At 36.3% G+C, this 11,530-nt stretch overlaps 1 protein-coding gene across 1 annotated transcript in view; it reads right to left on the reverse strand.

The window, feature by feature from the left end:
- dock3 (dedicator of cytokinesis 3) overlaps positions 1–11,530 on the reverse strand; it is a 258,400-nt gene that overhangs the window by 149,990 nt on the left and 96,880 nt on the right. Inside the window, exon 4 of the mRNA XM_016490711.1 lies at positions 3,088–3,143. Within this exon, the coding sequence (XP_016346197.1) occupies positions 3,088–3,143 (56 nt within the window). The remainder of the gene's footprint in view (positions 1–3,087; positions 3,144–11,530) is intronic.

The following is an 11,530-nucleotide window of genomic DNA, read 5'->3' on the forward strand; positions in this document are numbered from 1 at the left end:
GGCTGTAAAGGCCTGACTCGCTCTGGGCTGGAGGAACCTTTTCCACGGCTCCCTTGGCCAGCAAATTCATCACCTCTGAGCGCAGGACATGTGCGTCCTTGCCCTGCACGGAGGTGGGGACCACGCCGCTGAAGCGCGGGGGCCTCCGAGTGAATTGGAGTGAATATCCTCGCTTTATTATGCCCACAACCCATTCCGACACCCCGGGGATGGCCTGCCAGGCCTCGGCCCGCGTGACGAGGGGTTGAATTAACTCGGGTGACTGGCCGCATGGGGGCAGAACACGTACGAGTGATGGAAGAGGAAGTTTGCTCTCTTTCTGAAAATGTTTGTGTTTTATTATTTTTTCCGCTATCACAGCGGTCGGATGCTTGGGCGCATGAATGGACCCATTGTTTGCATAAAACACACTTGCCTCTGCACCCGGAGCTGAACGGAGTGTTAAGAGGTGTAAGAGAGGCCGCTTGAGGGGCGGTCCGGCCGTGGCGAGATCTGACCCCATCCTCTTCCTGTCTCGTGGATCAGGATCATGCCTGAGGCACTGGGTCCAACGCAATCCTGGGTCGGGGTCCCTGACGCTTAGGAAGAGGGTAGCGTCTGGCCGAGCGAGAGCGTCCCCGCGTTGCTTCTTCTTTAGAAGCTTTTGAGGTCGCCGGATGGCGGCAGGGGATCCGGACCGGAACTGCTGCGTCGCTGAAGAAGCGGAGAGCAGGTCAGCCGAGTTGAGAGGTCTCGATTCCAGCTGCGAAGACGTGTCAACGGCGAGCGGCTTCGGATCAGCTTGAGACGTAGAGTCATCGCTGAAGGAGAAAAATCTGAGAACCTGTCCAGCTGAGGTGTAGGCGCGTCCAGCGAGAGCTGAAGTGGTTCTACACAGCTTAGACGGGTGAGCGGCTTTGCTCTCCAGCTGACGGCCGTGGGCGGGCAGAGATGCGCGGCCACTGACTCATCTAGGCTTTCCACAGAACAACAGTCAGCTATTTTATCTACCAGATTTACAAAATATGCTAACGAATTAAGAGGATGTGGTTTGAAAACCATTTCAATTGGCGATTTAAACATTGTATAATGTAATGTTAGGGAGAAACTAACAGAAATTAGCTTTATTTTTCATCGATTAGCGGTGTGGTGCAACCAAAAGCTGTGCAAACACAGATTTATTGTTTCTTCCCACAGAACGCGCAACAAACAAGATCTCCAAATTGTGAAATAGTTGCTTTAATGAAGTAACTTTTTGTTTGTAGCTTGTAGTTCTGCTAACTACAAAAGGGTAGCTCGAGTGCAGACAGTGGGAGACTACTTTAAATTGCTTGTAGATTAGCTTCACGATTTACAAACTTGACATTTACAGGTTTGAAATTAGTCGGATAAATCCTTCGCTGAAACTCACAGCAGTTACTGAATCAACATCTGCCTCACTGTACTGAACTGCAAATTAGCATTAGCAACTGAATGTTTGTTCAAATGACAACTTGTGGTTAAAGATGCATTTGCTGTAATGTTTTTGAAATAAATGGAACATACAAAAAGCATCTGTATGTGTTCTAAAGCGATCTCAGTGTACAAACAATAATTTTGTCTTTTATCAATAACTTTACAAAAAAACGGATCTTCTAATGACTTTTACAACCATTAGATTGTAAGAACATCATCATTTCTGCTTGTAAATCCTTGTGGAAAAGAAAGGCACTTCTAAAAGGAGTACTATATACTAATATATACTAAAATATAAGGAATAGTTCACTCAAAAATGAAAATTCGCCGACATTTTACTTACTCTCAGGTCATCCAAGATGTAGATGAGTTTATTTCTTCATCAGATTTAGAGAAATGTTGCATTACATCACTTGTTCACCAATGGATCCTCTGCAGTGAATGGGTGCCGTCAGAATGAGAGTCCAAACAGCTGATAAAAACATCACAATAATCCACAAGTAATCCACACCACTGCAGTCCATCAGTTAACATCCTATGAAGTGAAAAGCTGTGTGTTTGTAAGAAACAAATCTATTTATAATTTTACATTTAAACCATCACTTCTAGCCAAAATATGAGTCCATAATCCATAATAATGCTTCGTCCAGTTAAAAAATCAATTGCCAAATCCTCTGGCATATTTATTTAGATCTGTTTTGGCTTGTAAATAGTCTTTGATCTGTGCATATTTCTCTCCTGATTCAGACAAAACAACATTTTCACCAGAGGAAGCAATATTATGGATTATAGATTCATATTTTAGCCAGAAGCAACTATTTAAAAAATTAAAAGGTCTTTAATTATGGATTTGTTAACTGATGGACTGAAGTGGAGTGGATTACTTGTGGAGTATTGTGATGTTTTTTATCAGCTGTTTGGACTCTCATTCTGACGGCACCCATTCACTGCAGAGGATCCATTGGTGAGCAAGTGATTGAATGCTACATTTATCCAAATCTGTTCTGATGAAGAAATAACCTCATATACATCTTGTATGACCTAAGAGTATTTTTTTTGTGGACTATTTCTTCTTCTTCAAGTGCAAACTACAATACATAAAGTAAACTAATAACATGATGATTTAAAAATGATGTTGAAGCAAAACTTTTAATTTGACATTATTACAAAGTGCACTCCTTAAAATTGAAAAAAGTGCAATTTTATTTCATTAATGTTATATTATCTGCAAGTACACATTTTTTTTAATACGTTTTAGATTTAAAGTATACTATAAATGTCCCATAGCACAATATAAACCTCTCTGATTATCCATTAAATCAATTATCCCTCAAAAACATTAAATACATGAAGCTTTTGAATCCCAGGAGCTGATGGTCTCACATCACACCAAGCTTCATATCTGAAGCAAATATTTGATAGAGAGAAATGAGAGCAAGAGACCTTCCAAAAAGATGAAACCTCAGCCTTTCAGGCATGTGACGAAACTCATGAGCCAGCAAGAGAGGAGAAAGGGAATCAGAGGACTGAGATGAATGAATAAATAAAACGTTTCTCTTCCATCCATCTCTTTCCCCGTTGCCTTTCCTCGTCCAGCCCATTTGTTCTCTATGGAGGGAGCAGTTGGATGTAATTCAGAATAAAGACACTTACCCCCTGTTCGTGACGACAGCCTTCTTCAAGTGAACGTATCCGGCTGGGAAAATCCCCTGCGAAACAAAAGGGAAGAACGTTACATCTCTGCTTCTGCGACTGTAAGCCTCCATGAAGAGAGCGAGCGAGCGTGTGAACGCGTCTCTGGGAATGTGAGCGAGCAGAGGACAATTCCAGCGGCCCTGCTGGACGCAGATCATGTCATAATCTTTGCTTGTTGTGCTCACATTGCTCGAGGCTGAATCAACCTCAGAAAGTTCCCGGTTCCTCGACTAGACGTATCAAAGCCCAAGAAGTCCCTCTGGAGAAGAGAATTTGTTTTTCTTAGACTGCTCATACTTGATCAGTGTCGAGAATGTAGTGGAAATAAGGACAGCTGAATATTAACCATCAGGACTTAAAGAGTTCGTTCAGCCAAAAATAATGACTGTTTACTCATCCGTGTGTCATTATAAAACTGTAAGAATGTTTTGTTTTGTTGTTGGTTTTTTTATATGTTTTGGGTTTTGTTTCATGTTTTAAATGAAATTCAAAGTGTTCAAATGTTGTTTTGAACCCCAATGACTTTGAACCTTAATGTTTTGTTTCTTATGTTTGCTTGTTGTTGTTTTTTTTAAAGTTGTTGTTGTGTTTTGGGTTTGTTTTGTTTTGTTTTACTTTGCTGGTCTATATTTCCATGTTGTTTTGAACCCCAGAGACTCGTATTATATAGATAAAAACATTTTTTTCATAATATTTTCTTTTATGTTATGCAGAAAAATGAAAGAGATAAATAAGTAGTTATAAAAATAGTCATAAAAATAAATAAATAAACAGTTTTTTTTGGTTGTTAATGTATTTCGTATTTTGTTTTTATTTTCTTCATCTACACAGTGAGATTCAATGTCTTGTCTTGAACCCCAATGACTTTCTTTATATGAACAAAAACATTTTTAAACATTTGTACAAATAAATAAACAAACAAACAAACAGTTTTCATTACATCGACAAATATATTTTACAGTTCTAAAACTTTTCTAAAAGTTTCTTTACCGTAATCACAAATGTGCAAAATTTACTTACTGTTAAAATAATGACCTTTTGCCCATAAAACTCATTCCTTTCAGATGTTTCTCCTAATATTTCTTATTTTTATATTTTCATATATATATTTTTTATTCTTTACCGTAATCACAAATGTGCAAAATGTACTTGCTGTTAAAATAATGACCTTTTGCCCATTAAATCAGAGATCCCTTTCAGATGTTTCTCCTAATATTGCTTAGGTTCATTAAAAATAGAAAGACAATTTGTGCACACCAAAAGCGAATTTAACTATTCACACAAGTAGATTACAAAGTCAATGCAAAAACACGAATAAACATGAATTCGTGACGGGCGATGTGAATGACACGAATTGCGCGACAACTGCGCGAACGCACGATATTTGCCTCAATCGTGTGTTCCGCGCAATTTGAAAATTTTCAACTCAAGCGAAAAATTTGCATGATGCATCGTCGCGTAAGCCAATCAGTGAAGAGCTTATTGACGCCCAGTTTGACATGTCCGGTTATACCAGAAAATGGAGGAGAGCATTATGCAATGTTTTTATTTGCATGAGTGACACGAAAAACATCCCGTGAGTAATCTAGAGCGATAACGTGATGCGAATATCCGCTTTTGGTGTGCACGCACCATTAGTTACTGTTGTTACATCTCTCTCACGCCACACATCATGTTCTCACGCAGTGAAAAATAAAATAAAATACAGCTTTCAAATTTTGTCATTTTTTAAGAAATGCAAACAATAAATACCATTTTGTGGCTCTTTAATGTGTCGTGACAGATCACTGTATCATCTCTTCCTCTATACTAGTTATAACATGAAATAAACATGAATGAACATCAGACAGTATATCTTTTCAACCGCGGAAAGACGTCAATACACCGTTTTTCAAGTTCAAGTCCAAGTCCACCGACGTTAACCTACTCTCCTCTTCTGTTTGTTTATCAGACAAAGTGGCAAATTCGGTTTTGATTGGTCAGATCACCTGTCAATCAAACTCCTAGGGAAGGGTCAATTGTTCACATTTAGTACAAGCTATAGAATCAATGTGAATTGTTAAGATAATCTGGACAAATCTGATGAGAAATATTTCAGTTTTTTTCACATTGAGATCTCTGAATTTTGATAGTTGATTTTGGTTTATTTGGGTATAAATCTGAGTACATTTTGCGACATGAAAATCTGTTGATCAGCAGACTTGAGAGATTGTCTCAGGACTTGAGAGATTTTCTCAGGACAAAGTCTACGAAGCAAGAGACTTCAGAAAAAATTTCTCCATTTGCTTTTTATTTATTATCATTGCCGTCTAGGAGAAACATCTCAGATATACTGTACACACCGAGACATCGATCTCATAAAGAGATCTCACTTGTGATTTGAGTTTTACACCTTGAACTCCATGAACTACATTAACTATCTGCCTTGAACTACATTAACTTGATGACTGAACTTCACACACGCTTGATTCTTGACCAGAAAACTAGTCACTCTTCACACCCCCTCAGCAATTGAGAAGAACACTTTCAAATCTCAAGAGCAATTTATTTCATTTCACTCAAACGGTGCAAAGCTCTCAACTTTAAAAGAGATCAATCGGAGGGATTTAGGGCATCTAAAAAACATAATAAATCACACAAGTGGCTTTAGAAGAATGAAGCAGAGTTTAGCACAAAGCAAGAACATCCCACACAAACATCTCAGCTGAAGAATCCAGACGGTGGAGCTGCTTGCCACGTACAGTTGTTGCCTAATTTTCTTCGCTGTTTGCTTTCAAAAGTCAGATTAATTAGTAATTGAGGACACCAAATGCTCTGGAACAAACCTCCATCTGCTGGAGGAAGGATTCCATGTGCACGGATGACAAACCAGCATATGTTAGTATTCATGAGATGGGTGGTCACTCGCTAATCGCTGCTTTCAGTCATACATTAAGACCTCCTGTTGTTTGAGAGCTCTTTTCATGTTGATAATAATTGGAATCAATTATACATGTTTGAATAATTCACACATTCATTAATTAAAAGCCAAATCCTATTTATACAAATTGAAGAAAAGCCCAGATTTCACCGCAAAAGCTAATATATATATATATTATTTTTAAAGATCATTTTCACCCCAAATTTTCATTACCAAGATGCTTTAGGACATATTACTTTATATTTTTATTAATATTATTTTATTTTTATAAATAAAAGCAGTAATACAACAATCACTACCATTACACTTTTTATATATATTTTTTCACATAAAGTGATTAACTGCATTACGGTAGTGACAGTTGCTTAAAATGTGATTCATTTTCATGAAAAAAAAAGATAAAAGGCAGTACAACAATTATAATCACGTTACTTTAAAATATAAATATATCTTTTTGCACATTAAAGTGATAAGATTATGTTGCATTAAGGACAGTTGTGTAAAATGTTCTTAACTGTCATAAAAATGTTAAATCATAAAAGATAGCACCAACAGTTATATTCATGATACTTTAAATATTTTTATTTATATATTTTTTCAATATAATTATATATGGTAACGACAGTTGTGTAAAATATGCTTCATTGTCATAAAATGATTAATTATAAAAGGCAGTGCAACAATTATAACCATGATAATTTATTTATTGATTTTTTTTTCACATAAAAGTGATGAGATTTTGTTGATTATTTTGTTGCATTATGGTAATGAGATGCATAAAATTATAAAAAAATGGTTAATTATAAAAGGCAGTGCAACTATTACCGTGATACTGTGTCATTCATTCATTCATTCATAAATGTGTTGAGATTTTGTTACATTACGGTAATGACAGTTGTGTCAAATGTATTTTAATGTCAAAAAAAGATTAAAATGATAAAAGGCAGCACAACAATTATAACCATGATACTTTATGAATGAAATGTTTTTGTATTTATATGTTTCACATAAACATGATGAGATTTTGTTCCATTATGGTAATGAGTTTAAAATGTGCTTTATTGTCATAAAAAATCTAATAAAATGAGCATTAAAGTAATTCAACAAATCATTGACATGAAACAATATCTAATATATTGTTATATTTTAAATATATATATTTTTTAAATAAAATTAATTTAAAATAAATATAATAGCAACAATTAACTTGATTTAGGGGTGAATATGGCCCAGACATGTTCTTCACATTTTATGAGATTTATCTTAATGCTAAAAAAAGTGTACTTTGTAAATCAAAACAAGATACATAAACTTAACAAAAAGAATTAAAAAAGAACAAACAAACTTGAAGATGACTCTTTGGTTTGATCAATAATTCAAGCTGAAGGCGTGGTGTGTGGCATTTCCAGACTGCGTATGAATCACGCGCTGATCCACAGAAGGACTCTAGCATTGTCATTCTGTCCGTGCTCAGCATCTATTTTGGAGGCGGATAATAAAGCCGCTCTATATGAGCTGAACTGAAAGGAGATATTATTGTAGGCCTGAGGCAGCACAGATGTGCTTGTGTGTGTGTACACATCATCTCCATCTGTTGAAACTCAGTGTGTGTGTGTGTGCCTGAAGCATAAAGTTTATTTTATTACTTTTATCCTAAGCACCAGATCTGAGTGATGGAAATAAAGTAGCATGTGTCATGAAGGACGGGAACGATGACAGCTGAGTCAGCAAGAAACACTTTGAAGGAAGTGATAAAACTTGATTTAAAACATAGTTAAATTACACACACAAAAAGACTCAATAATAATATTAAAGCTGCAAGAAGCGATGAACGGGCCCTCGCACCCGGGCTCACCGCCAGCGGGCGGCTTTAGTTGCTAGCATGTTTTAGTATGTTTCTAGCATGTTGCCAGCTTATGTAAAAGTTGCTGATGATTTTTAATATATTCCTAGGAGTCCATAACAGTGTTAAGCATGTCACTTCCTGTTGCCAGCAGGTGGCACTATGAGAATAACGGAATTTGGGCATGGCAAGAGGGTCCTCGCACCGCGGTGCTCGGGCCCTAATAATGTAATATAATATAATATAACAAACATATGCAACTTGAAATTAATTTGATCTATTTAATGTGTTTATCTGTATAATAAAATAAAATACTAGTAAAACAACTTGTATACGACATTTAAATCTTGTATTTTTTCACCCAATTTCATTCATTTTAATCTGATTTTAATCTCTCAGAATGGTTAAACTGTGGGTCATTTTATTGGTTGAACCACTAGCTGAAGTTGGTCAGCAGTGTTTGGTGTAGAAACTTCTTAAGCTGTTATTAATGTCTCATAGTTAAAAAAAAAAAGATGTAAGGACTTCCTAAACTTCAGTCATGTCCAACTAATAGGCTTTAAATCCTTCAGACTGATGTGGATCAGGGTATTTAAGAAACAGTCAAATTCTGCATTTCATCCAAAGTCGGATTTTCTAACTTGATATCTCAGACTTTTGACTATAAGGATTTTCTATATTGCCCAACACTCAAAAGAAGAAGAAGAAAAAAAAAACAGCATGACAAACGAGCTGTAGAGGCTCCTGTTCTGTTCTAAAGCTAGCACCCGCATCCAAACCAGTAAGCCATGGGAATAAACCTCTGGCATGGACACTACTAGCTCCACATAAATAAAGAAATTGCTTTACATTAATATTACAGTCATGTCGAACTGAAGATTTCTCTTGATATCTCCTGATAGACGAATGACTCACAGGAACAAAATCAGTCACATTTAATATAACTCTGAATAAACAAACATTTCTGAAGTTTATGAAATGCACTTTGAAGTGTTTCCTCAAATCCTCAAAGCAAGACTTATCTTTCAATCATTAAAGCACACAAATTTGAATGAAATAAAGAATGAAAGTATAAAGCAACAAGACTCACTACAAAAATGTGATTGTAACACAAACTAGCACACTAACTAGCTAGTTAGCTAGCCACTTAACTAAAAGAACATTTACTTGAGAAGCAAAATTGTGTAAAATAATAACACTCATTTTCATACAGCATATGCTTGCAGTGGGAGGGGCATTCTTACTCAAGCAAGCATCTGATTGGATAATGTGTAGTGCAGGATGAGTCATCGATATTATTGGTTTGTTTCTTAGAGCAGTGAAGCTGTCAATTTTTTTTCAAGTGCTAAAAATAATTCGCTAAATGTTTAGGAGAACACTAGCATATAAATTAGCATCAAAGCTAATGTTTTGATGGTTTAAACCTTGAGAAAAAAATAAAAAGTACTTATTATGGAAAAAAAAAACTAAGTGTGAACTGAATGTTTTTGACACATGCATGTTACTTGCAATCAGGGATGCACGATACTGAGCTCCTGTACTCGTACTCGTTAAAATGCCCCGATACCAAATGCCGGTACCACACAGCATGTGATAAGTACAATATTCAGACAAAGAAACACCGACAACAGAACAACAGACAGCAAAATGGAGTTAAGGATGTCTACTACGAAGTATATGTATGCAACAAATATAACGTTACACTTTAAGTATTAACACCTGTATAGCTGATGTGCGCGAGCTGATAAACAAAGCACGCTGAGTGGATTGAGCGCGCGGCGGCGCAGATGCGCGAGCTTGTCGAGTGAATATACCTTTCTCACAGACATCACTGGAAAGTTTGTAGTTCGGTCGGATACGTCAAAAACAAGTAAGTAAAACAATGCACAAGTTACTTAACGGTAGGGATAGAGCGAGAGAGAGAGAGCGCACGCGCGCACTTCTGTTGTGTGATCTTTGATGTTCACTCACTTAGCACGCATCATTTGGATTAAAACTAAATCGTAAAAATAAGACCATTTATAGGGGCATTCACTATAAATGTCATTTATTTTCAACCTTAGGCATACACGATTTACTGGCAAAAGTGAATCTAGCAGCCTGTGTGAAATGCGCTAGGCTGTACTAAAAATATCGGTATTGGTACTCGGTATCGGCAAGTACCAAAAATAAAAGTATCATATCAGGGCGAGTACTGGAAAAAGTGGTATCGGTGCATCCCTACTTGCAATAATATGAAAATGTATTGGTTTACATTTTTTACATTTTTTTTAACCATTTACATATATATACAGAATGTACTTTCATAATTGCGTCTGTTGTCTTTAAAATATAATAAAAATGTACTGCCAAATGTACTGATTTATGGTAAACTAAAATATACTTGTAATATACTTAGAAGTTTCAATAGAAATTATATTATATGTCTTGTATTTAAATATATTTGTAATTACCCATTTGTAATAATGAAGCTGTACTTTAGTACATTTAAAATATTCCTAATAGTCAAAGTAATAATAAACACAGTACAGTTACATTATAATTAAGTACTTTACATGTGTTTTAGTATGTTAGTCAAAATAAGTGCACTTCTTTAAAGAATTACTTAAAATGCACTTAAAAAGTACAAATTTTAATTTGACGATTACAAAGTGCACTTTTTAAGTACACTTAACTTTAAGTACACTTAATCTGCCTTTTATTTTATTAATACTATATTATATGCTAATAGTTTTTAAAAAATACATACTTTTAAAGTTTTCCTCAAATTTTCTCGAAAGTTTCCTCTTTGTCCATTGCCTGCGCTATTTTTCTCCAGAAGTTATGGCCGAGAAAATATCTTTATACTTGTTTAAACTAAAGTTGTGGCTCTCTCATAACCCCCTCACACATGCGCTTGTCAATGCGGGCGTCTGTTGTTGTTTTCGTCTCTTTAGTTTTGTTTTCGGCCCAGGTCAGTGTTGCCACCTAGTGGAACAACTGATTAGTGCAAAACAAATTCAATGCGCATGTGCGACCTAGAAAAAGCCGGTGGTGCCTGTTCATCAATATTCTGATGATGGAATTTGCGTCACTTGCACTTTACGCAAACCCTTGTGTATACATAAAAATCGAAGTATACTTGGGCCTTAAAGGAACACTCCACTATTTTTGAAAATAGGCTCATTTTCCAACTCGCCTAGAGTTAAACAGTTGAGTTTTACCGTTTTCAAATCCATTCAGCCGATCTCCGGGTCTGGTGGTAGCACTTTTAGCTTAGCTTAGCATAGATAATTGACTCTGATTAGACCGTTAGCATCTCCTTATGTTTCCTAGCTGGGGACTATTTTCAGGCACTACGTAATATCATTGCGCCTGCTGCACCCATGGTACGGCAGCAAAGTTCCTTGATAATTACGCCGGAATTAGAGTATAGTTCCTAGCCATATCGGCCTAGAAAATCGCAACTTTTCATTTTCCGTCGGTCTTAGTAGACGATGTAACTACAGAAGAGTCAAGTTTTAAATAGGAAAAATATCGAAACTCTTTGGTCATTTTTGAGCGAGATGCTAACGGTCTAATCCGATTCAATTATCTATGCTAAGCTACAGCTAAAAGTGCTACCGCCAGACCCGGAGATCGGCTGAATGGATTCGAAA

Source organism: Sinocyclocheilus anshuiensis, unplaced genomic scaffold (assembly GCF_001515605.1).
Source record: "Sinocyclocheilus anshuiensis isolate Anshui unplaced genomic scaffold, SAMN03320099.WGS_v1.1 scaffold510, whole genome shotgun sequence".
NCBI classification, from domain to species: Eukaryota; Metazoa; Chordata; class Actinopteri; order Cypriniformes; family Cyprinidae; genus Sinocyclocheilus; species Sinocyclocheilus anshuiensis.